The sequence below is a fragment of the Cucumis melo genome, chromosome 10 (genome assembly GCF_025177605.1).
Source record: "Cucumis melo cultivar AY chromosome 10, USDA_Cmelo_AY_1.0, whole genome shotgun sequence".
NCBI lineage: Eukaryota > Viridiplantae > Streptophyta > Magnoliopsida > Cucurbitales > Cucurbitaceae > Cucumis > Cucumis melo.
The window spans coordinates 1,362,444-1,389,204 of record NC_066866.1 but is presented as its reverse complement, the minus strand read 5'-3'; the positions used below and the strand labels follow the sequence as shown (position 1 = coordinate 1,389,204).

General features: G+C 31.5%; 3 protein-coding genes and 1 non-coding gene across 7 annotated transcripts; 1 reads left to right on the top strand and 3 right to left on the bottom strand.

Annotated features, from left to right (window-relative positions):
- Window positions 1-7,076: 7,076 nt before the first annotated feature.
- On the top strand, window positions 7,077-7,269 carry MIR319B (microRNA MIR319b). Its single transcript, NR_120745.1, has one exon. It is a non-coding gene; the product is annotated as a microRNA MIR319b (primary transcript).
- Window positions 7,270-7,434: 165 nt separating this feature from the next.
- On the bottom strand, window positions 7,435-15,195 carry LOC103489340 (ABC transporter G family member 7). 3 transcript variants are annotated; one of them, XR_007824346.1, is made up of 13 exons: window positions 14,710-15,163; window positions 14,121-14,314; window positions 13,843-13,993; window positions 13,344-13,476; window positions 12,708-12,909; window positions 11,969-12,230; window positions 11,513-11,644; window positions 11,166-11,386; window positions 10,562-10,774; window positions 10,403-10,487; window positions 9,500-9,986; window positions 9,118-9,235; window positions 7,435-7,711 (listed from the first exon to the last, which is right to left on the bottom strand). XR_007824346.1 is itself a non-coding variant. In XM_008448473.3 (12 exons), the coding sequence occupies exons 1-12, from the start codon at window positions 14,992-14,994 to the stop codon at window positions 9,412-9,414; spliced, it is 2,376 nt and encodes a 791-aa protein (XP_008446695.1). In that variant the 5' UTR covers window positions 14,995-15,195; the 3' UTR covers window positions 9,237-9,411. The 3 variants fall into 3 exon arrangements, 1 of the variants encoding a protein (XP_008446695.1); XR_007824345.1 differs by having other exon boundaries at window positions 7,435-7,702; XM_008448473.3 differs by lacking the exons at window positions 7,435-7,711; window positions 9,118-9,235 and adding an exon at window positions 9,237-9,422 and having other exon boundaries at window positions 14,710-15,195.
- A 1,195-nt stretch (window positions 15,196-16,390) lies between these two features.
- LOC103489341 (protein trichome birefringence-like 18) lies at window positions 16,391-19,995 on the bottom strand. Of its 2 annotated transcripts, none has more exons than XM_008448475.3 (4): window positions 19,852-19,995; window positions 18,617-19,485; window positions 18,062-18,336; window positions 16,391-17,514 (listed from the first exon to the last, which is right to left on the bottom strand). In XM_008448475.3, exons 2-4 carry the CDS (start codon window positions 19,275-19,277, stop codon window positions 16,705-16,707), a joined length of 1,746 nt encoding a protein of 581 aa, XP_008446697.1. In that variant the 5' UTR covers window positions 19,278-19,485; window positions 19,852-19,995; the 3' UTR covers window positions 16,391-16,704. The 2 variants fall into 2 exon arrangements, with proteins under 2 accessions (XP_008446697.1, XP_008446699.1); XM_008448477.3 differs by lacking the exon at window positions 19,852-19,995 and adding an exon at window positions 19,622-19,779.
- A 2,535-nt stretch (window positions 19,996-22,530) lies between these two features.
- LOC103489343 (uncharacterized) lies at window positions 22,531-23,927 on the bottom strand. Its single transcript, XM_008448478.3, has 2 exons — window positions 23,460-23,927; window positions 22,531-23,368 (listed from the first exon to the last, which is right to left on the bottom strand). The coding sequence occupies exons 1-2, from the start codon at window positions 23,616-23,618 to the stop codon at window positions 22,730-22,732; spliced, it is 798 nt and encodes a 265-aa protein (XP_008446700.1). The 5' UTR covers window positions 23,619-23,927; the 3' UTR covers window positions 22,531-22,729.
- Window positions 23,928-26,761: the final 2,834 nt, after the last annotated feature.

Genomic DNA, 26,761 nt, shown 5'->3' with positions numbered 1-26,761 from the left:
AATTTACATAATTCGACTTTGAAATATCATTTTCCTAAGTTACAAAATCTTCTTGGCGGTGGGTTGATCATATTATAAAGTACCAATTTAAATTCTAAACGTATCAATTTCTTTTATATATATAATTTTCTTAAAGTTTTAGCGGGTAATAATTTAGTTTTACTAGAAATTTATATAAATTATAAAGATGAGTAAAAATTGGCACTGAATTCTTATTTTTTTTATTACAATAACTAAAATCGTTACGAATTTCAAATATAAAGAATCAATAGTTACTTTTTAAACTCTACAAACTAGATAATAGAATTAAATATTATTTACTAAAATTTAAGAATTGAATTTACTTTCTAGACACTTTTAATCATATTTCAAAATGCTTTTGCTTAAATTGCATATCCAAATTTTAAAAAATGTAACAAAAACCAACATAATATAATTAACATATAGGATAAGTTATTGATTAATAAATATGTGGTTTAAATTCTATTATACTAACAAACTCCATAGTTAAATCATGTAATATTTTAAAAATAATAATAAATGCGTTCGTTTGATTTTAATCCTCAAAACTATATAATAGATTTATCAACTTTTAATTTTATATTTAATCAATAAATCTCTAAATTTTTATAGTTTTCGATCGTTAATTTTGGTTTGTATTTTTATATTCTAACCAAAGTTTCTTTTAGAGAAATCGTAAAAAAAAAAACATTTAAAAAAATATTTATATTTAAGAGAAACTAAATGTAATGAATTTTGTCTTTTAGTAATTTTGTTTTATAAATAGTTTGACAATTCTTCTTTTTATTTTTTAGAAAATTAATTTTCTCACTTCTTTTAAATAAAAATTATATATATATATATATATATATATATATATATATATATATATATATATAATGAATTTAGAAATTAAAAGAAATCTTCAAATTGGAATTATGTGTAATGATGATATATAAATCTTAAATGGAGAAATTGTTATGGAAAAGAGGGAGAAGTTTCATTTCTGTTGGATGATTTTGTTTTGACTTAGAGGTGGCCACCATCAAAGTAAATAGACCTTATCACTATTTCTTTTGCAAAAGCACTTAATTACCTTTCATATATTATATATTATTTACATGTCCTTTAATTTTTATGCCTACCCTTCTCTAAAAATAATAATTAAATAATAATAATCATGCCTTAGTTCTAAATAAAGATATGTTCTCTTCTTTAAATTTGAAGATTTTATCATATAACATATTTTGATTTAAAAAATATAAAACATATAAGATAACTATTTTAAATAAAAAATTATTGAAAAGATTTACAAAGAAAATTGTCTATCATCATCGATAAACAATAAAATTTAATAGTATTAGTATTCTATATCATTGATCATGTGACCAAAAATTAGATTCGTTTCAAACTTTGATATTTGACTTTCTTTTTATTGTTGTTGAAATATTTGATCTATTACTTCTTGTAATAGGTTTCATTTGGCAATTATTGAAAAAGTAAATTTTGTGTTTGATAAGCAATTTATTTTTTTATTTCTAGTTTTAGAATTTTTTCCCTTGTCTTTACAACTTATTTACAGATTATAACTAAACAAAAACACTTATTAAAAGAAAAATTGTAAAATATAGAAGTTTGACAAAATATTTACATCAATTTTATCTAAATAGTTTGTTAATTTTTTTCTATTTTTGGAAAAATCTTAGGTTAATTTTCTTTTTGCTTTTTCTGTAATTTACAAAATTTGGTTTGAATTTTGAGATCGCTTCTAAAAATGGGGAAAACAAATTTTGTATGTGAAAGTAGAGTTTATAAACTAATTAAGAGAGAAAATAAAAGATAATCTGACTTAAAGTTTTACGCTACTTTCCATAAATCTAATTTCTGCCTTTTTATTCACTTCACAGTGTGTTTTTCACAATAGTAACTAATTTGTTTTTTTAAACTAAGACTACAGATTAATTCTACATCCAGCTTTCTTCTCTTTTTATATATTTTTTTACCAAGGGTTTAAAAAACCAATTTGAAAAATAATAAAATAAGTAACTTTTGAAAGATTGTTTCTGTTTTTTGAATTTAGCAAAATATTCGATATTTAAACATGATAGGAACTCATAGTACGATATAAGAAGGAAGTAGATTTAATTTTTAAAAACAAAAAACAAGAGGCATTAATTTCTTTAATATCATTTTTACCTTTAAAATTTGACTAGAATTTCAAGTTTTTCATTTTGATAAAAAGTGAAAACATAAATAAATAAATAAAAGAAAAAAAAAACCAAAATCGTTATTTACAGAGATCTTAGATTATTAAACAAAACATATATTTAAGATTGAGAAATAAAATATTGGGAAAAGAGTGTCATTATCATCATAAGAATGAAGCAAAAAATGGTCCATTTCAAACTTTATTATAACTACACATTGCCCAAACAAATAATAATGATAATAATAAAAGGGCATGACATTTGCCTTTCATTACAATTCTCCACAATAGAGACATTGATATCAACTCCCTAATATACTGCCCTCATTAAGCATTATCCCTATCTTTTGCTTGATCTTATCATCTCACATTATTACACTTCTATTTTTTTTTAAAAAAACAATCACAAAACATGTTAGATGTCAATTTTTGGTCAAGGAAAACATACCAAACCTCTATCTGACATACAAAAATAAAGAAAGAAAAGACTTAGATGCTTCAGTATACAAATTAAGATATAAAAAAGAAATAACAACTTCTACTCACAATCCTCATCCCACATTTTTTCTTAACATAGGATCTTAGACTATCTTTGGGTTTGACCTCGGTTTGAAACAAGTCGATCAACACAACACAACACAACACGAATTCTTTGGAATTCATCTAGGGTCGTGCTTAGGTTGGGTCGAGGTCGAACATAATGATCTGGCTCAAGCCCCTACATGCACTTCCATTACTTTGTTTGCAAACACCAATTTTGTCCTTGGATCCAAATTACAACAGTCAATCTATCTATTTGTTTTTGCGTTTGTTATTTCTTGCTATTTCTTGGGAATGGGATTCCCTTGAGGGATATTATTAAAAAGTAAACAAATAAAAAAAAATAAATAATTTAGGTTAAATTTCCAAAAAGATATTTTGGAAAAAACATGAAATGTCCTTTTGGCGACGAATCAACGGCTGGGAGGGAGGGAGGGTAAGTTAAATGAATATATGTATGGATGAAGATTGGATATTGGAATATGGAATTTTGGATCAAACCAACCTTAGAATAACAACAAAATTTAATATTAAAAATGAAGTTCATTGACATTCACGTGCGTCAACAAAAACAATCGATGGAAAAGGTTATGGAAATTCAAAGAGGAGTTTTCATTTTTCTTTTTCCAAAATTTTCAATGGACAATTTACAGTTGCAGTGTTCATTTCTTGGTAATTTTTGTCATTTTCTCTAAAACATAAAATAATATGTAACCCACAAAAAATTAATTAAACAAGAAAAACAAGGAAAACAAGGAAAATCAAATATATCGGAATATTCTTAAACTTGTTTTTGAAACACTCTAGTTGATGGACTAGAGTTACTTTGATTTCAATATAGAATGGATTTTGCTAGAACTTAAATCAAATCAATCTATTCTGGATTCTATTCATTTCAAAATGTGTGGATGGAAAATTGTCAAAATGGAAAATAAAAGAAGAAAAGAAGAAAGAAAAAGAGAGGTGTGTGGATGGAATATCACCCGTGTGCATATTGCTCAACTAGTATAAAATTTGTGTTATCAAAGTCATCGACATCCATGTTAAAAGTTCAATTTTAAGTTTAATCTATCGCTAAACTTTCAAGAGTGGTAGCTATTTAATTTTGTGCTTAATGATTTATAATCTTTAAGATGCATTGAGTAGATTCTTATAAGTTATAATTAAGTTTATAAGTTTTTAATTATGTGTTTGATACATCATTGCATTAAAATTGGAACTTAGAGTCCTATTAGAATAGTGAAAGAATGGTCAAAACTGACCATCAATTGATGAAATTGTTACACATTTTTAAAGTTAAAAAGGCATATTAGACACTAAAACAAATGTTTACTCTTCAAGTATTTGAAAACTTTTAAATCACCGATTCATCTAAAAAGCTTAAACCGGTGGATAAAGAATTTAATAAAATATATAACAAAGAAATCAGAGAAAACAATTCTTAAATACAAATACTTTAAAGCTTTTAGAACCATTTCAGTTATAGCAAGAAGAAAAGCAATCTTTAGCCCAAAGAACATAACGACTAAGTGCATTTAGTTAAAAGAAAAATAGCTGCATACAATTTTGGGTTAGCATTTAATTTTTCTCAATTGGATTTCACAAATTGTTACGTTTCAAACTAATTTTTTTTTCTATTAAATAATTTATTTGTTAATTTTTATTGTGTGGTTGGGATGAGCTGCAAGCATAGCTCATGATAGCAACCAAGGATACAACTTTTGATTAAAGAAAAATACAAAAAGAGAGTAAAAATTCACTGAAAAACAAAAGAGAGGCAACAAACAATATAATGTTAATAGGGATATCCTTTTGTGTGATAGTTAAATGTAAAAGCAAGAGAAGGAACAAGAAAAGGAAAGATGGTTGAAGAAGGAAAACTAGGGTTTAGTTTTTTGTGGGTAAGAATAAAGATGGGGAAGATGAAAAAGAAATGGGTGTGTAAGAGTGTAAGTAAGTACAACTAACACTAAAAGTAAATAAAATAAAATAAAATAAATAAAAATATAAAAATATAAACTAAAATAAAAATGATAGGAAATGACAACACTAAAAATGAACATTATTTGCTTTCTGATACTAAGATTCTGATTCCTGGGAAACCCACCAAAAGGCCAAAGGTCACACCATGCCCTCCCACCCAAAACCCTAAACTCCCATTTCAATTTTTTTTTAAAAAAAATCTAATTAGAACATATTTTAATATGAATGACCAGTAATACTTGGAATGCATAAGGAATAGAATCGTGAAGTGTGAAGAAGGTAGAAAAAAGGATTGGATTGAAAACCATAAGGTTCAATCCAAATATGAGGGTATTTGGTATATACGAAGGGTTTTCAGACACATATAGAGGGTTTGTATGATATTGAACTTAACATTCTACATCTATATATACCTATGAACCAACATAGGTCTAATTAGTTTGCTTTATGTGTAGATTAAAAAAGTTTACTTAACTTGTGAACCAAATAATACTCTACTTGATGCATGAGAGAGAGGAAGAGATGTAGTTAGAATAGGAAGTGATGGTTAGAAATGGGGTTGGAAAAGAACCAAATAATGAGAATTGGTTGTGTTTTGTTTGTTGAGTATTTTTTGTCAGAGAGGTAAAGCTGACGAGGCTGAGAGTGTGAGAATGGAGAGTGGTTTTTATCTTTTGAAGTACACACACCTCATGCCAAACAGTAACTTTTTAACTTTATCTTTTTAATATTAATCTTTTGAGGAAGATGATACATTACCTGAACCACAAAACTTGGGATGTAATCCATCTAACACCATACAATGATTTAATATTTACAATGAAAATGAGGAAAGATTTGAACGAACCACTGCCTGACTTAATGAATTTTAATATAAACGAGAGAAAATAGTTTGAACCACAAATCTCTTAGTCCTTAGCATATATGACAATATTAATTGAACTAAGCTCTTTTTGACATCGACTCTATAAGTTGAGCGGATATAACAATATCAAACAAACTCTAAAATCTACTCAAAGTAGTGTACTACGTTTGGGTATTCCCACTTTAAATTATGTCGGTGCCATCCTAACGAGGATTAGAATGAAGCATTATGCAATGCATAAAAATATAAATAAACAACACTTCTAATTTATAAAGATCAAAAGATGTCAAAGTCAGTGGAGAAATGGAACAACAATGCTTCCTAACTATGTAGAATATTTATTTCCTTAGGGAAAAAATCACTTTCCCCTTCCTATGTGTTCCTTGTTTCGGGTACAATAGGAATCTTTTGCCATCTAGACATATAAAAGCATCGTTTAAAGAAAAGGCAGTTATCAGAAAAGTATCAACACTTTTCATTCATAATCTAGAACGTAAGTAACATATTATTTTATTTGCGGTTGTAGAAGTTTTGATTTAAGGAGACAATAAGTCTAAGTAGTTGATGTTAATAAGCTGTGAGGTCAATATTGAGTAAAATCTTTGTTTAAAGAGTGAAGTTAACAACTTAAATTCACTTCACAACAATTCATGTTTCACTCAAAGTGTCATAGTCGTTTATCTCGACTCTTCGTTTGGCTTAAGATGTCTTCAAATTCACAACTAGAAAACATCAATTTCATATCTTATTAATTCCTTGCATGAATGACCCACAATAAAACAATATCTTTAGGGTCGTTTGGCCCTAGGACTATGGGGGAGTGGAGTGGGTTTTGGGGAAGGATTATGGAAAACCAATCTTAGGTTTTCACTACTTCACCCATTCCCTAATTCTCCTTCAAACACATACTATTATAATCTTTCTTCTAAATGCATACTATCATAATATTACCTATCATGATCCTTCTCCGAAACGCATACTATCATAATACCAACACTTCCATAAATCAAATCCTTTTACCAAACGCTTCTCTTGAGTTCACAATTTTTTTGGACTTAATAACTGTACTTTTTATTTCAAACGTTTTCAAAAGTTTGTAAAGTGGGAGTGTAGAGAGAGAAATGTATGAAAATATTTAGGGCCATACAGCTGTTTGATATGAAATCTAGGCAGAGAGGGTACAAAGACCAAAGACTTGTCCACTCCACTTGAAATGAAAGCCCTTTCACTTCCTCATAGCATCAGCTAACTTGTCCTTTTCCTTTCCTTGGTTTTTTCACGTATAACATTTCCATCTTAAATTTTCATTTCTTCTTCTTCTCTTCTTTATAAATCTCTCAAACTTCTCATCCTTCTTCCCCATGCAATGCACCCATTTGTTCCCTTTGCATGGCCATTCTCCACCCTACTGTTTCAGAATTAACCCCACCTTCCCAACTTAACTGTTGTTTACATTTTTAATTGTTCTGTGAGGATTGAGAAACAAGGGAGCTCTCTTCAGTCCAGTCCAAGTCAGTTTTCTCGGTTGTTACTTAGCTGCTGACTCGTTGGCTCAATAACTGATCAACTGATATATAAGCTTGAACAATGATGTGTTTTTGAACCAACGATGCAGGAGCCAAGTTCAGCCATGGCTGTCACGTCTTGGACTGAAGGGAGCTCCCTCACCTTCCACTACCTTTGTTTGTCACTTTACCTTCATATTTCAGTTAACTTTAAACTCCGTACGATAACATTTAGTATGTTAAAATCAAGATTTCTAAAGAGTACTTTTACCTATGAATAAGATGAAGTTTGCATAACATGTTTTCTGCTTTTGGGTTATCTCTAGGAATTCAAATGTTTTATCAAATATAATGTATTCCTTTTGTTGAAATGATGTATTATTTGTTTTAGATGTAGTTCAAAATGTAGATTATACTACTGATATATTTTTATTTGATGTAGACAGAAGGGAAAGGGACTGAGGCTTACTGGCTGTGAGATCATGAAGATGCAGCAGATCATAATGAAGTTGATGTCTTTTTCCACAAGTTCTCGTCTCAGACTTCCAAATCACCATAATCCAATCCGAAGAAGAAGACCCGTTTCTACCAAAGTCAAACTACCTGAGAAATCTTGAAGTGGGTCGTAAATTTAAACGTGAGAGAAAATAAAGAAATTTAAGCGTATAAAATTTTTCTTTTGTGTTCTAATTAAACATTTATTTAATTGTGAAAAAATGAAATTGTTTTGATCTTGACAAATGGCTTATGGAATTTAAGCTCATGGTTTTTTCTTAAATGGTTATTGTTATTACTATTTTAGTTCATAGACCTTTTTTTTTAGCACAAAATCTTAAACCCCATATGAAATAGAAAAATGATACTCAATTACAATGATTTACAATCGCTTTTGCTTTAATGACATTTTATTTTATTTAATAAAATTGGAGCATAAAAATTTTGTATTCTATCTACCCGTGCATGTATAGCACACATCTTTGAATTATTTTCGTTTTGGTTACTTGTGTGCAAGGATTAAGTATCCATTGATGTGCAGTATTTGACATCAATATTAAATATTAACCGTTGTATTCGATATGATTATCAACTGTAAATTACAATATAACAAAAAAACGTTGATGATAATCAATAACTTAGTTTAGAATCTTTTTAACTTATTGATTTTTTTTATATAATGAATTAACTTGTACAAATTACTTATTATTATAAATAATTGTAAATATTTTAATTCATAGAAATAGTAGTTTATATGTATATTTTTACCAAAATATCTACATAACTAAAATATCAATAATAACAAAATTTTAAAACCTATTGATGATATACATTAATAAAATTTTATTGTTGTTTACTTGTTTATCAATATCACCGACGGAAGTTAATAATTTATTAGTATGTATTTAGTAATAAATTTAAAAAATTTATTATATTTTGTAAATATTTCGATTTATTTTATTATTTTTTAAAGTAGCTTAAATTTTAATATTTGTGTGAAAAATTGAGAGCTAATGAAAGCATTTAAACAATGCCCCACTTAATTCTTTGTTCATATGATTTTTGAAAAAGAAGAGTATCTGACGAAGTAAAGAAATTGAAAGAATGTTTTATAAAATATTGAGTAAGATTAAGTTAATTAATGCAAAATAACAAAGTCAGTAAACATTGATAAGCAAGGCCAAAAAAGAAAAGAAAAAAAAAACTTCAAATTCGTGTTTGATAAGTTAATTTTTAAAAGAAATGTCAACACAAAATTGAAAATTTGATTAAAAAAACAATAAAAAGTTTGTCAAAAGAAACTTATTAGGCCCTTTGTTTTTTTTTTTTTTCAAGTTCATAAGCTAAAAGTCACATCTAACCTTTTATTTATTTATTTATTTTGAGAAAACCAAAATAGTCGATTTCATATTTCATTAGGAAAAAAAAGAAGACGACATCAGACGGTGCAGAATCCACTATAAACTTAGAATGAAAAAGAAAAGTGGAATTCAGCATATTTAAAGAAGCAATTTGGTACTAACCTGCTAATTGGGTTAAAAAGTGTTTAGTTTAAACTTTGGAGTCAAAGATGCCATGATGATGATGATGATGATGCACAATTCATCCATTGCTGTCCAACCACAAGTCATCATCCTTCATCTTCTCCAAAATGAAAACCTCATCAAAATTATATATTATTATTACACATTAATTTCACAACTCAATTATGTGTATTGAATGCAAAAATAACTGCATTGTTTCACATTCTACAACTAGAGAAGTAAGAACAGCTTATTAGCTTAAGTAAGGCCTCCATTATTTGCCATCATATCTCCTTACTTAGCACCTGTATGAGATGGAACTATATAATAAATAGCAGCACATCTAAGAACAATAACACGTAATGCCTAAATATTTACAAACCTTCTAGAATAAATGGTCGGATTTGATCGATTTGGGGTGTTTCAGTATTGTCGTCCTTCGATTCAACTTTATCGAGAGACGGAGGTTCCTCGGGTTGGGGTTTCTCCATGTTGTTTTTGTCAAAGGAATTGATTTGCAGGTCTCCCTCTGCTTGGTTTTTCTCCAAGTTTTCATTAGTTCCCACTGGTTGGGTTTTCTCCAAGTTTTCATTATCAAAGGTTTCCATTTGTAGATCTCCCTCAGGTTGAGTTTTGTCCAAGTTGTCATCATCAAAGGTTTCGAGATCTCCCTCGTGTTCGGTTTGGTGCAAGTTGTCACTGTCAAAGGTTTCGATCAATAGTTTGGGCGGTGGCTCAAGCTGCTGGTACTTGGGCTTGTTTTTTTCTAGGAGAAGGTATGTGGTATAATACAAGAACAAAAGTATCCTACTTTGAGCTATCAACGTATCCCTTATACGGCTTCCACCAAACGAGAGTCGTTCGAGAGCCTGCAAACCAGATAAAAGCAAAGGTATTAGGATGGAAACACGTTTATTTCCTTAAATGCCGAAAGGTTAACCAATTATGTAAAGTATCGGCTCAGTTTTTCCTCTCAATACCAGGGTGCTATTTCTTGAATAGAACCACAATGAAATAAAAATGAGCCACGACGAAATAAGCCGTAACCAGCCAATTTATAGTTTCAAACTGAATAAAAGAATTCCATGAGCTCAGAGGATCACTACAAGGAGGAGCTAAGGAATGTTATCCGACCAGTTTATACACAAAAGTTAAATTAACAACATTAGTCCTACAATGTTCAATTTTTTCCGGAAAAAAAAAAACCATCCAACGATCTATTCTGAATTGAAAGTTTAGGATTCCACTAACTATAAAGTTTGATAAAGTTCATACTCTTGCCTACCTGTTCTCCAGTTTGAACGTCGAATGAATGCTGACAATCAAATTGAAGACCTTTAAACTCATTGATGCAAAGCCCTTGAAAGGCCCTGAAAGATGGAATGACATTTGAGTCACAAGAATTAATGGAGGGAGAATATTTAAATTTAACTGATACACTTACCATCTTATAAGAGAAACGCTAGGAATCCAACGAAAGATGATCGGTGTGTTGTCTGCATTGACATAATAGCCACCAAATACAATAAAAACTGTCATGAGTGAGGGTCCCACTGCCATTGCTGCTTCCGTGCTCGGAACCATAGCCCCTACAGTGAGCCCCATGGCAGACGCAGCAAAAGATTCAACCGTGACAATAGTGCAGAACTTCCCAAATCTACAAGGAGAAAATTTACAAACTCAACCATCAGAAAGAGACAATTTGATTGCCTTATTAAAGACCCGTTTCTTGGAGGATGAAATTCACAAAGGAAAAACTTAGAGAGATTAAATAAATAATTATTTAAAAAATGACCAGGACTACTTTTTAATTTGGAACATTAAAATTTTTTCATTGATATAGTAAACATTGCAAATACAACGCCTATAACATGCATCCGATTTATGCCCAAAGCTTTGAACTAAGAATCCCAACCAAAATAGCAATAAACAAATAAGGCTAAGAAATATACAACCCCAATCCCCTCCAAGTTACTTTTTAAAAAATATTATTTGTGGCAACGATTGCTTGATTTTGACAGCCAATTACAGAATGACCAGGCCCTGACCTTGATACGGATGGGTTAAGACGAGCCATGGGATACAAAATAGCCCCAAATACCAGTGGAAAAGCAGCTCCAATTGGAATCTCAGCCAACAATTTAGAAAGCAAATATGGGCCTAATGTATAAGATCCCTTTGCACGCTCCCTGTCAACAATTGCACGTTCCTTTGGAAAAACACCCACAGTCTTGGTGAGAGCAGCCATTGCAGTGTTGATTGCTGCAACCTGAAGTGAAAAGTATACGTACCCACAAATTGAATTGAGAAACTTGTACGTGCACTATTTTGCCAAGGAACTATTTTCAATTCTAGCAAATGGAATGGAGGTAAAATAGACAACTATATATTTTACCTGAAGCAAACCCATCCTATCTTGGATTGATGTTTGAGATCTTCCCATTCTCCAAAAGACTGAACCAAATATGATAGCTGATGCAATGGACATTCGTGCTCGAACCTTATTTGTTGGTCCATCCCGAGAAGCCTGGCAATTCATTAAAAGCTTTAATCAAGTAAAATAAATAACAGAATTACTAAATACGTAACAGATTAGCACGCTTGGCAGACCACTAGTGACATACAGATACTCTCCTTAATGTATGTGACTTGCAAACAACTGGAGATGAGAATTAGGCAACTTCAATCCAAGAATAAGTAGGAATAACCCATGAAAACGAAGCTTTTATGATTTATCCAAATAAATTTATCAGGTTATTGTTATAATATCAGAAACTGCGTAGGATAGATTTTTTCCCCCTCTTATAATTTCGATCTATAATTTTCGACTGAATGAGACCAATATAGAAACCTGCATCCATGCACGGTTGAGGAGCAAGCAGAATTGCCTCCACCAACCTCCTTTCTTACTTTTCCTGAAATTTTTACCGGCCAAGACCTGCTTTTTCTCAATTGGGTTTGCATACAAGATTGTTGAAGAGTATCGTGAGAATGATTCAACAAGACCACAGATCCTCTTCTGAGAAAAGTACACGCTGTCTGCAGAACTATAGTCAATTGATATAAGATCTGCCAGAAACTCAGCTGGATTCACATGGTCCGGGCAATTATACCTGTTCGATCAAACAGAGAACTGGTGAATTATCTGGGTCCAAATAAGCTGGCTGAAATTATTTTTTAAAAGAGATGAGAAGATTGAAGTAAATATAGGGAAGGTAAAAGCAACATCAACTCATATATTCAATTTCTTTAGTTAACAAAAAATATATATAAAAGAAGAAAAATGAACTGGAAGAAAAAGGTAAAATGCAAAGAAGATAAAACATGATATTGGTTAGTCAATGCAGAACAACGATATTGTACAAGCACTAAAAACCTTGCATGTGAAAATTCGAGTCAGAAGTACAAAGCCTGATATTTAGACAACAAACAAACCATCAGTCATGGTTGACACTCATCAAGAGTGCACCTAAACTGTAAAAAAGAAAAAAGCCCACACACACTTTGAAGGATAATGAGGTACATGCTGTAAACAAGAAAAGCGCTGAAATGAAAACATATATGTTGAAAGTATGGATAGAGCTCACAACCCAAATTTAGAGAAGTATTCCAAAGGTTCCTCGTGAGCAGGACCAGCATAGACAAGAGCACCCTCTGTCAACAATATGATATCATCAAATTTGCTATACACAGAACCTCTTGGTTGATGTATGGAGCAGATTACTGTGTGCCCATCCTTCGCAAGTTGTTGCAGTGTCTCCACCACTTTTTCAGCCTGGAATGCATCAAGTCCTGGAAGCACCATGTTATAATTTTATTTGCAGGTGACATTGCACATTTATAGTTATCACTGTTTTGATCAACAATCACTAGTGAACCTTATCATTCAGGTTAAGCAAATAACTAACCAAAAAAGTAAACATGAAAAGTTTTGATAAGCCAGAAACTTCTGGATTACAAAGAATTAGATAGTAGCGCTTGAATCCCTTGTTGGTTCAATTCCACAATTTAAAAATATTATATTTGAAAAACATGATTTCTCAGCACTAGGGTCTTTAAACTTTGGCGAGGATGCATGTGATTTTACAGTCTCAATAGAATGGTATGGTACTATACCCCTCTCTCATATAAAATTTTGAAGCCAAGACATGAACATAGATGATGATGCCAAAAGTACAGATCAAGTGAATTGTCAAAAGAAAAACAACTTTCATAATGAGGCCAACCTGTTGTTGGTTCATCGGCAAATATAACAGATGGGCTGGCAATCAGTTCACAAGCAAGAGACAAGCGTTTCTTTTCACCCCCACTGATCCCCCGAACTCTTGCATCACCAACACATGATTCAGCACAGTTTACCTTTTTAACAAAAAATATAAAATTAGCATGAACGTTCTTAAGCTTAGATGAACAGAAGAACATTACAGTGACTCAGAAGAGGCTAACAGGCTTATTAATTATTATCCAACCAGTTTGAATTCTATCATGAGCAAAGAAAATCTTCTTATCTTCTTAAGCATTTCAGGCTATAAATTCATTATGTAAATTGTTTGGCAAGATCTCACAAATAATGGGGTGGAAAAATCAGACCCAGGAAAACAGTCATAAACCTATAGCACTAGTCATAGTCCTTGTAATTTAAATTACAATATATAATACATCCACATTGTATGAAAATATTATTTCAGCTCTCTTAGGAAAACAAATTTTTTATATCAATCTTACCAAACCTAGTTTCAAGAGCAGATTGTTAACATATTCTTCCCTCTCTTCTACAGAAGATATCTCAGTGAGCTGAAGTTCAGCAGCAAGTGTCAGTGTCTCTCGCACAGTTAGCTGTGAGAAAAATAGGTCCTCCTGTCTCACATATGCCAGCCTACAATATTGATAATAATGATATTTGATGTCCATGGAAGAAAAAGGATACAAAGATAGAGAGAGAGAGAATGAAGCAGTTTTCTGAACATTATGTGATAAAATGATTTTTGTTTAAGGAAACATGCCTGTAAGCTCTCTTATTTGAATCAGCCTTTCCATTGAAATCTATAATGCCTGAGAGATGTAACCGTGGTGAAGCCGCTAGCTGACCAGCCAGAATATTGAGCAACGTTGTTTTTCCTGAACCTGACGGACCCATTATTGCCAATAATCTTCCTGGTTTCGCTTCTCCGCTAACATTCTTAAGAAGCCATCTCACCTACCAATAGGTTCTTCAATCAGTAATCCAACATTCTTTGCTTTTAAGAGCATGAGTATTATTGGTACAATTACCCAAAATTTAAGTTACACTAGAGAACTAAATAGCCAATCGAAGTAGCAAATAGAAATGAAGTTCTTCAGTATTTGCATGCCACAACAACAGAGATCAACCGATCAACTTACAAGAATCGAAAATCATAACACATGCTAGAAATTTCTTTCCCTCAAAACTGAAATCATAGTGGTGAAAACTAAAGCAAACGCCACATTCACTTCAAAAAACGAAGTCAGTTATTCCCTATCAAACATTCTACTGCATTTTCGATAACTCAAAAAAGCTTCATGAGAACAGCAATCGACTTTGAAGAATGAAGAAAACAATAACAAACTCACTGATTCAGAAGATTTCTCAGAGAGAGAGCACGAGATATTGCACCACCGGATTGTCACCGGCATAACTTTCCCGGAGGCTGGAGGTTCTTCACAGAGTTCAATGTCTCCATCTTCCTTCTCCCCGTCCTCGAGCTCGATGTCATAGTCCGGCAAAAGAGCAGGTTCAGGTCCAGAGAAAAGACGGACGAGGAGAGCCGCCGCCACGGCGACCAAAACTTGGCCAACACCGTTCCCGCCAAGGCTCATGACCGTCTGGCCCACTCTTTTGCGGTCAAATTTCACCATTCCCCTACGACGGAGCTGAGCAGTGCGCCACCGTGCAAGAGATTACCGGATGGCGTCGTTTGTTCGGAAGAAAATTGGCGGGGCAGGATTCTTGCAACAGACGAGACAAAAGAGTGTAACGTGGAAGATAAGATGGTAAGAAGCTCGCTCGCGGAGAAACGGAAGATTTCAGGTCTTCACTCTTGACTCGGAGGAAATTACGAACTTACCTTAGAGTAAAACCATGACTAAAATTTGGAGTACTTAACTGTCACTTTGATAAGATGTTTCGGATTCAATTCTTTCGATTTAAAGTCTATTATAAATATTTTTAAAAATGTTTGGATTAAAAAAATTGAACATATTTCTAAAATAATACAATACTAAATCGAGCAAATTACTAAAGTGATATTGGTATTTTTATCCGGGTTTAAAGAAGTGCGATTAATCTAAGCTTACGTTTTGTCCACTGTTCCACTCGCTTTGACCGTCCTCTAAGTCTAAACGATTATAGTATAACAAATGACGAGAATTTGTGAAAGAAAGCTAACATTTTATTGAAATAAAATCTATTGATTTCATAGACATAAAATTGAATCAAATACAAAATATTTTATCATTTCAAAAAATAATAATAAATAGGTTTTAAAATTTTTGATTATGTATCAAACGAGAGTCTCTAATCTTTTTTTCTAAATGCCTACAATACTTCAAAATCTCCAAAGAAACATAATGTCGTGTCTCATTGATGTCCTAGCTCTCCGAATTTACAGTTAATTCCTGACACTTTATCCATTGTCCTCGCCAAATATTTTTTAAATGTAATATTACATTTTAGAAGGGTTTATTTCATTATTTTTCTTTTTTTGATATACGTGAATATTCGGATCGGTTTACGTGTACCTCGAGTTTTATTTAGTTATTTAAACCATTCTCCTTTTTCCTATTATGTCAATTCATAGTGGTTAGGGTTCATTTTATTGGTCAACGTAGTCACGTGTGAATCTATAACAGAAAGAACAAAGAAAGATTGTAGGCAGAAGCATCCTTCTTGCTGAAACCAAAGAAGTTCCATAAGCACAACTGAAATCTTCAAAATTCATGGCATGGCCAAACATAAACAGTTAGACAGGAAAATAAAAAGGTTGATCTGAGAAGAAAATCACAACAAAAACCAAAAGCAAACAGTTAGAAAAATAATGCAAAGAGCTTTATACAGTTCTTCAACCACCCATTAGCTGGGTCCACAAGCAAATGGAGAGAACAATATTGGTGTCAAAAAGTTTATATAATGCACTCCTTTATACCCTAGACAAAAAATGTACATAACGGAGTTACGAATACAACTTAAGTTTCGAGGATCATATAAAAATTCCAAGAGGTTCAGCAACAACTGGGGGTGGAAAAAGAATCAGAGTAAAAATAAATAAAGCGTAATCTATTATTGAAACGGTAGTACAAATCTTAGTAAACGGGACCCTTGTATGAATGCAAATGATGAGAAATGAAGTAATGAGGACAGGAACTCCCTTTAAATACATAAATTAGCTTCCAGTCCTCCAATTGTTACAATAAATACTCTCTCTATGTATATAAATAAAAATAGTAAATGAGAACTAAGAGAACAACAAAAAAAGGACGTGATCACCTCAAGCCTAACATAAAACTTTGGAAACAAGTTACTCAATTTTCTTAACTAAGATTCAACATACTAAGTCAAGAACAGGAGTATCATGAAGAAAACTGCGTGTTACCCTCGAAATCTCTCCTTATAAGTTCAAGGACAAGCTCATTCCAGGTATCTACAGGGCCAGGCATGCACCAGTGTAAGCAATCTTGTGGTGGTGGCTTTCCATCTGGCCCACGTTTGGTGAGTTTATTCGGGTCGGTATTTCTGTAAGGCCCTGGATGCCCATCGTGGCGATACTCAAAAGCTTCTGTAATGTCCATCAGCTTTAGCCTTGATTTATTTGTCAACTTCTTAATTGCAGCATCGAAACCAGCTACCTGTTTATCATGCATGATGTTAGTGAATTTATTTTCCACTCGTTCTCCTATGGCGAGAGGCCTTTCCTTTCCAGTGCAGGATCCACCAGTATTCCAGGCCCCACCCTCATAGTGATCAGGAGAATAGGAACGCACAATCGTGAGTCCCGTATAATTCGGGCTTGTGGCAAGAGAAGTAAGAATCGTTTCTACAGAAATTCGAAATGCTTCAATGTTGTTAACCTTCATAGGACGAGATTTATCAGGCCACCACAGCTGTCCTCCTACAATCTCGTTATTTAGAACGTAAACCGACCGCTTGGCAAACCAGTGACCAGATGAAATGACAATGACATCAAAAGTTGGGATAAATTCCATGAAATTGTCATCAGGGGCATCAAGGTGAAGTTTGACAACATCATCTGAAGCAAAATCTAAAGGCTCACTTGTTTGCTTCACAAGCCATGATGACCATATTCGAACAATCATCACAGAGGTTGACCTGAAATAATATCTTTGCATTTTCTTATTTCCCCTGTTTTTAGGAACTTCTACCTGCACACATTCAAGAAAATTTTGTATTAGCAAAACATTTGAAAACTGTTCAAATGATCAAGTAATATGCAGAGTAGCAAATAAAATACACAACAAAAACAAAAAGCATTCAACAAAATAATCTCAAACATGTTACCTCATACAACATACGGTGTACTAGAATAACTTAAACACCGTGTTTAGAACAAATATGAAACCAACACATAAAAATTAGGATGGAAATCTCAAATCAGAGTTTTGCTATCAAGTCTAGTGCATTAAAACACCCAAATGCAGAAGCACCAGCTCCTCCACCTGCTCAATTTCTCCAAGGCGAGCAATTATTTAATTTAATTCAATTCATTGCCTTCTCAACGTAAGATATACAAAAAGAACTCTATCTAAAAAAACTCTTTGTACAAAGCTCCAACCACACAAAACGTACAAAATATTCAATATTCACACCACCCTGTCATAATAGGATCAGACACTTCATCAACTTCCAATGCAGTCAAAAGAGGAAAAAAGATTGAGTTCAATCAAAACAAAATTTAAAATCAACAATAACCTGCCACAAAGCACACAACATCGACTCCATTTGATTGCGAGCAACTGAGTCACCAATAAAAGCAAGTGTTTTACCACTCATCAACTTCAAAAATGTCTTGGCATCAAATCTTGGGAGGTTACATTGAGAGGGCTTCCATCGCCAATTCTCATACTCCTTGTCCGGTCTCCCATTGCCCTGGCAGTTCTGCATCTGTGACAGGACAGGGCATGAATTATTTTTATACAATGGTCCTGCAGAATCATAAACCCAGCTTCCATGGTACAAATCACAGCCTGCATGATAGAACAGTAAATAAAAACAATTATAATCTATTGGACAAGTTATTTTGTGGCATTATCTTCTTATTGATTCGATCAGGGATGTCCTAAGGATGAAGGTCTGTAGAGGCAAACCTAAGTAAGTAAAAACAGATTGACAAAAAAAACCATCTGGGGAGATGCAAAGACAACTAACGAATATGAAATCCATTATACAAAAATCCTCAAAAAAAACTAAATTGTGTTCAACCATGAAATACGACTAGTTGAAGTACTCATTTCACATAAGGTTTACCTAAATCTGATGCCGTGCTCCCATCATCTGGATCAGGTAAGTCATCTGATTTGACACCAATATCATTTTTAGAACGTGTATCTGTATCACTGGAATTGTTTGTAGAATCTTTGGAAACAGATCCACCATTTTCAACTTTGGATGTAACTATAGGAGCCTCTGACTCATCTTGTGAAGACAATTCTGAAGGATTTGTCCCTTCATCTCTCTTCTCCTTGGTTGCTGGAACAACTGATCGACTACTTGATTTCGTGGCATCTGGTGACTTGGACTTGGAGGACAAATCCTCATCAATTACGTCTGAACTTTTATCATCTGCAGGTCTGTTCAAACTACTTTGAGACGGTGGATTTGATGCAGATTCAAATTTTCCGTCAACTATACTCTCATCTGAAAAGGATTTTTTTGTAACTAGATCTACATTGCTGTCATGGCCAGGAACAGTAGCACTTTGATTTCCTAGAGAAATTACAAAATCCAAATCCTTTGAACTATCAACACCGTAGAAGTACCCGCGCATTATGGAACCTATTGGGTAGGAGACTAAGAACCAAGATCCAAAGATCAAGAAGATAGCCAATCCTCCAACTGAAATGGCAATCCAAGAAATTGTTCTCGGATATGCAGCCATTTGTGAACCCTTCCGCATGGCCCAAGTCATAACTCTCCAAATTATCTACCATGAACAGGTAAAATCATCAGCTTCAAAACGAGAAGTACTTCGTAATCGACGTCTTTCCCATTATACCCACAAATCAAAATCCCAGTTTTGACTTCCACTTCCTGAACAAGATTTAACCACAATCCTGTTGAATAATTTGAAAACGATCTGAGTAATTAACGCCCGAGTTGAATTTCCTTCAACGAACCTGAACATAAATCAAACACCATGGTATGAACAAAACATTCAAACAAAAATTGAATTCAAAACCAATAATCGAACCGGAAAACAAATTGATAGCAAGAAAGTCAACACAAACGCAAAAGACCGCGAAGAAAACACACCGCCCAACACATCTAATCCGAAATTCAATGAGGAAACTGGAAAAATGGCAATATCAAAGGAAACCCCATTACAAAAATTTCGCATCTAAAGAAGAATCGAGTAAAGAAAGTAACAAGTACCACCAGAAAACCAACATTCAAATCCAATTTGAGCATCAATGGGGCGAGATTTAGAATTGAAAGAACCGTCAAAAGAAGTTCTGGGGTTGATCATAAATCAGAAGAATTACCTCGAAAGTCGGGTGAAGAACACGGAGAAAAGAATGGCTGGAATCTCGAAATCTTTCCGTACGAATTACAAGGTGATTCGTTTTGGGAGTGCAGTGGAAGGAGATGGAGGCTTCGGGGAAGGAATTTTTAGTTGAAATATTAATGGAAAGTTGCTAATTATGCATCAACATATATATATTTTTTTCCCACAAGCATTATTCCTTTTTTAATCTTTTTCTTTCTTATTTTATTTGAAGAATAATTATTTTATTTGAAGGATAATTATAATCGATGACAAATTTAGATTTAATAATTAAGCATATAGGATCGTTTAAAAAAATTATAAATATAATAAAATCCATTAGTAATAGACTTTCGTGCATATAGACTCTTATGGTCTATTAGTAATAGACTTTCGTGCATATAAACTTAAAAAAATTATGGTCTATTAGTGATGTACCAATATTTACAACGTGTTTTATCGATTTTTAGATTTTGACAAATTTTACTATATTTACGATTTTTTTAAGATATTATTATATACTTAATTATTTTGAGTCTAATTCTTATATACTTTCTAATTGTTTGGAAATTTTTAGTTTGAATCTTAGTATCAGTATCAATTGAATCCTTAAATTTTTAATTATTTTATACTATAAGTTATAATCTTATTTTTATTTGACAATCAATTCATTTTAAAATCCAACAAAGTTCACATACTTGTAATTTTCAAAGATGATCTTAATTAATAGTCTAAATTTTTTGGTTTATGGATTTACAAGTTTAATTGACTGAAATTATAAGTTCTGGTTGGTTGAATGAGATCTAGAGGGGTGTAATTAACATGTTTTTGAAATATCTATCGTTTAAATTGACACAATTTTTAGTTAAGTTAATTGATGTAACTCTCATAGTTAAGCTAAGTTTACCTCAAGGGTTAAAAAGTTGTAGTTTTTGAAGAGGTTGGTTGGTCAACGTAACTCAACTAACCATATAATATTAGTTTGAGATTTTGGTCTGTTAACATAATTATAGTTAACGAACATAAATCTTACTATCGACTTTAAGATATGATGTTTGATTCTCTCAACCCATATATCGTAAAAACGCGACCGAGATATACGTGGTACTCACTTTAACTATAACTATAAAAAAATTTGTTAAACTTATCAAAATGAACATAATATATATATGAAGAATGTTAATTCTCTAATTATATGAATTACACATAAATGTAGTACTTAACTTTTGTTACAACATAATTAAAATCAATTCACATTCTAAACTTTAACCTAAAGTATTTTCTAAGATCTTCATTAGTGCATTGTCATTTTTTTTTAATTCTATCAATTCCATATCGTATATACTTTAAAATACTATTTGGAATATTAGGCTCAAAAGTGAAATATTTTAACAATCATCTTAATTTGGAGTACAATTTATTTAAAACGAAAGTTCACGATTAAAATTGATATTATATATATATATATATATATATATATATATATATATATATATTATTTGAGGGTATAATTCATAAATAAAGTAATTGCAATTTATAAGGTTAACATGCAAAATATGAATTTAGGTTTATTTAACCACGTGACCATGTGATTGAAGTGGCAAAACGTTGACGTATCACAACTTATAAACCCCATCAATAAAAATAGATTCTTAATTATTGCCGTATATCATGGTCCAATAATTAATGTAATTTTAATCAAACTCAAGTATATTTTAAAATTTTAAATATGAATTAGCTATTAGAAAAAAAACGTATTTTTCTCACTTAAAATTTGTAGTTTTATGCTTCTTTTTTTTTCCAATTGGTTAAACTACCATTATTTTATTGTATTCTGAAATTTGTTTAATTTTAATTTATAAAACCTAAGTTATTCGATTTTAGTTTGTATTTGTTTGTAAATTTTAAATTTAGAACTATTCTTTGTTTTTATTTTTGTTGTTTGATTGAAGTTGATATCTATTTGTATTTTTCAAAACATGCTTCCTGCTATATTTTCTTGCATAGTCACCTTTTGATAAAAATGAACTTGAATAGATTAAAGTTGATATTTGTTAAACATTTAAACCAACATAGTTTGATAAACAAGGAGCGTATTTAAATACAGCAAAAAGAGCCAAATATTTATAATATATATTAACATTTTAGATTCCATCAAAATACAATAATAAATATTTATAAATTTTTATTAGTATCTATCAATATCAACTTCAGATTGTACTTTATTTATTGGAAAATCATTGTATTAGAAATATTAATGAACACATATAGAAATTCATTAGTGTGTATGGTTACTACTATTGATAGAATATAAAAATATTATTAATTGATATAAGTACAAAGTTGGATATAAAATTAAAATAAAATGTTTTCAAATATAGTAAAAAAATAAAAATATAACAAAATATCATGATAAACTGCTGTTTAGTGCAATAAACTGTCTACCACAATACAACTATACCATATTTGTAAATAATCTAACTCATCTTATCATTTTTTAAAATATCTATAAAATTTATATGAACAAATTCAACATATAAACCAATTAGCGAGACTTTTTTTTTTTTTCTTGCCAAACTTGTAGAATTTCCACTAAAGAGTTCTCAATTGCTAATATTGACACGAGGTTAGCTAACCAATGCCGCTAGCAAGGATTCAAAGCTTAATACAAATAAACTTTTTAAGTGTCACACCCTTAATTATTCTTCCAAATTCATCTTAAGTTCCAACCAAGCAAAAATACAAAAAATACTCAAACTCAACTAAAGAAGAAAACCAACCCAACAAAACTTTTACAAATCCAAATTTGGTAGTCCGAATGGTCGATAGAGTTATCATGTCATTTGTTCGAGAAAGTTAACATGACGGTCAATCCATTACGCTTTAACTTTTCCGGCGATCATAAAGCATTTATAGACGACGGTTCGAACCAAATCTCCTCCTCCGCCCCAAGCATCTCTCAATTCCTTCACCATTTCTTCACACATCACATCAACTCCATTTTCCTTCGCCGTAATCACCGGCCCCATCGATTTCAGGTACTTCAACATTCCTTCAAAGGAAAACTTCTGCTCCATCTCCATCTCCTCCGGCTCCCCTTCCGATCCTATTCCCACGCTCTCGAACGGAAACGGCAGCGTTTTGTAGCCTTTCAGTACATATTCCTTCACATTCTCATCCCAATAAGGTAGCGTCGCCTCCGTCAATCTATTTATCGCAGCATCGAACGCCTCGTTCAACGATATGTAGTAATATCCCCACACCGCGATGATTCCGCCGTGTTTCCGGAGAAGACGAGTGGCGACGGCGTAGAATTTGGGCAGATCGAACCAGTGTACGGCTTCGGCGGAGATGATTAGATCTACGGTGTTCTCCTCGCCGATTGATTTTACCATCTCGTCTTCGCTCATCGAGGCTGGTAAATGGAGGTATTGAACTCTTTCGTGCTTCATTGCGCATTCTAATTGCGATTTGCTCACATCGATTCCGATTACTTTCTCGTAATGCTCTGCAGCCTGGAATTGAATCGAAATCAAATTGAAATTTCGTGAAAATTCCTTACGATAATTGATTAATTAGATCGATTTAAAGGATTAAGAGACTGACGCCAAGAGCGGCTTGGCCGTTGCCGGTACCGAAGTCGCAAGCGAGGGAGTGGCCGGCGGTGAGAGCGGCGAGTTTTGAGTACCATTCGGCGGGGTAAGATCTCGGCCTTCCTTCTAGGTACTTTTCGGCTAAATTCTCCTTCTCGTACTTGTCCGCCATTGTTGCAACCTTCGAATCGGTGTTTGTTTTGGATATGCAAGTATATCAATTTATACACGGGGCCTTGGTTGGATATTATAGAAAATTGCTTCTTGGGTCGATTAATTTGTTAATTTCGAGTGGACGATCGATGAAGATATACAAAAATCAAGAGGAAAATTTGAAGTTCGATGAATCTTGTGGAAGTTTATTATTGTGTTTGACATTATGCGGTCATTTTCTCCGACAAAATGGTGGATCGTTCAAACACGGCACTACGGAAGAATATGAAGATGACGACGCCGACGTCTTCCGATTCTAAATTTCATTATGATGAATTACAAATTAAATAATGAATTAGGAAAAAGGTTTATTTGTTTCTTTTCCCCAAAATTTATATTAACATTTTTTTAAATATAAAAAACACATATGTGTTTGAGAAATTTAATGTAAAAATATGTTTGGGTTTTTAATTCTATATTAAAAAGTGTTTTTATTAATTTCACATCTATAACTCGGTTTGTTATTGACGACAATCGTGAGTTGGTTGGCCGTCATCAAAAGTAATGGTTAGAGTTGGTTCAATCGTTAAAGGTGATTACTAGAGGTTTTCATGCAAACTAAGTAAAGATTAACATTAAACACTACAATTTCATTTTTTTTCTTTCTTCGAAAAGTTGATTTTCTCGAATGGTTCAACAAACTCTCAAATGAGACTCTCTATATATGGATGTTCATAGCATCACTAAAGTACTATGATTTCTATGTTATAAAATACTCGATATTAGCCAAGCTTTATGTTATTTTGTAGGAAATATTCATTAGGGGGAGCAAATAAGTCAAATGGTACAAACACGATTCAATTTCAAACAAACGAGCACAAAATGGCAAAAGATGAAGTAAATTACAAAACTGGGACCAAGGGCTGAGTAGAAGTGCAGTTGCACTCATCACGTTGATGAAGACTCAAAGCACGAAAATGCACCTCATAAACCAACTTACTTTGTAAGCTCATCTATAAAAAAAATATGAAGTAACTTTTTTATTATTATTTAATCACTTGCAAACGTATTAAGCAGGGCATAGATAATGAGTGTTATAAAATCAGGTTCCACTAAAATCATAGATTAAATCTACAATCTTATACATACACACAAAAATAGAAAACTACAACTAAAAGATTATGAGATAATAAGTAAACCATTTAAACACAAAAATAGAAAACAAAATAATTATCCAACACAAATTTAATTTTAATATTAATATCTATCCGACCTTATCATTTTTATATATAAATAAATAATAATTTTTTTTACAAAATCAAACATTATTAATACAAATATTCATACATTTAAGCTTAGTGTTCATCACGTGTCACCTACTTAATCATTCAACAACATTAACAAATGTCTTCAAAATACTCACTATTAGTGTCCATGTAATCCTCCTCGTACGAAAAATACACTATTTAAAACAATTTCGAACTATAAATATTGTATCAAATATTATATTTTTGATAATTTCTTAAATTGGCACAGAATAATATTTATCCAAATAAACAAAAAAAGAAAACAAATAGTATTTAATAAACAACAAAAAGTTGGGAAATCCAAGCTTATAGATCCGAATTAACTAAAGCCAGAAATGTATGGAGTAAAGTAAAATAATAACAAAACCAATTAACAACTTACTATAAAAGTGAATTTACCTATGCGTTCTGATTGAGGTAAAAGAACAAACAAACAAACATCCTCTCGATTATCGTGATTCCCATACCGTACTAAGATGCACGTGACTTTTTCCCTTTACATCTTTTGACACGTGTCATCCTCATCTTATTTTCCACCGTTTTCTTTTTTGGAAGGGTTAATATTATTTGTAATTAAACTTTTTATAGTAATTATAATAGATAGGAATTTTTAGAATAATTATTAAATATATAGCAACATTTTAAAAAAATTGTAAATATAACAAATCTATCCATGATAAGCTTCTACAGTTGGTTGATAGACTCTTATAACTTATGTTATATCAACATTTGCTACATGGTCTATTAGACTTCTATTATTGATACATTTTGACAGATTTTACCTTAATTATTTTAAATATAACGGCTATATTTGTAATTATCCCTTAAATTTATTTCATTTTACTTTATTCACATTGAAGCTTTTCATTTCTTTTTTCTTTTTTGGTTCATCAATTTTCAATGAATTTATTTTAGATCTTGAAATTTTACAAAATAATTGTGTTAAGTCAATGTTATATAAAATCTTCATTTATTAACCATTTATTGAATGATTTATATAGTTTGAATTTATATGTTTATACGAACATATTAATATATGTATTAAAATGAATTTAATTAACAGACATGTATTTGTAGTAAAATTAACTTAGTAGTCATTAGATATCATTAAATTGTTTATTTAAAACAAAAACTAATAAAAACAACAGTCTTTTTGTTTTTTTTTTTCTTTTAAATTTTAAGGAGTAAAATATAATGGTCAAATACAAAGAATACAACATTGTTAAATTAATGATAAAAATTAACATTTTACGAAGAATTTCAGAGTCGATGTGGTGCATCACCGAGATAAATATAAATTTAATTTTTATTTTTATTTTTTTTATTAAGTACAACCCACAATGTGATTTGAACCTAAGACCACACGTCTTTAAATACAGTGAGTGAAGTTGAGTTTATATTAATAAAAAACTATTATCGATATTATAAATTGAGACAATTTTTGTTTGTTACGGTTATTATAATTTAAAACTACCATTTTAGTTCATTTTTATTTTATTTTGATCAATAGAAATTATTGAAAACAATATTTTGAATTTTTTTTAAGTATTTTAAAAATTAATAAACTAAGAGATTTTTAAAATCTTATTAAATACAACTCAAGATAAATACAAAATTAGGAGTTTTCTAAAATTAAACTACTCATAAAATATAAAACATAAAAGACTTTAGTTTTATCGATTTTACTTGTTTAGATAACAAAATAAGATTTTAACCCAACAATAATGATAATAATAAACCGTCGGTATAAAAAGAGCGGTAAAAAAGTTTGAGGTTAAACTGAACGCGCCACCGTAGGGCGTGATAGAGACGTGGCGAAAATAAAAAATGGACGCAGCTAAAGGAAAGGACAGAG

Coding starts and splice junctions, on each gene's coding strand:
- LOC103489343 (XM_008448478.3), bottom strand. CDS start 23,618: ATGGCGGACAAGTACGAGAAGGAGAATTTAGCCGAAAAGTACCTAGAA. Junction 23,369..23,459: donor ACGGCCAAGCCGCTCTTGGC/GTCAGTCTCTTA, acceptor ATTCAATTCCAG/GCTGCAGAGCATTACGAGAA.
- LOC103489340 (XM_008448473.3), bottom strand. CDS start 14,994: ATGGTGAAATTTGACCGCAAAAGAGTGGGCCAGACGGTCATGAGCCTT. Junction 11,645..11,968: donor TCAACCGTGCATGGATGCAG/GTTTCTATATTG, acceptor ATGAATTGCCAG/GCTTCTCGGGATGGACCAAC. Junction 10,488..10,561: donor AGCGTTTCTCTTATAAGATG/GTAAGTGTATCA, acceptor TCCATCTTTCAG/GGCCTTTCAAGGGCTTTGCA.
- LOC103489341 (XM_008448475.3), bottom strand. CDS start 19,277: ATGACTTGGGCCATGCGGAAGGGTTCACAAATGGCTGCATATCCGAGA. Junction 18,337..18,616: donor GAGCACGGCATCAGATTTAG/GTAAACCTTATG, acceptor TCTATCATGCAG/GCTGTGATTTGTACCATGGA. Junction 17,515..18,061: donor TGTTGTGTGCTTTGTGGCAG/GTTATTGTTGAT, acceptor GAATGTGTGCAG/GTAGAAGTTCCTAAAAACAG.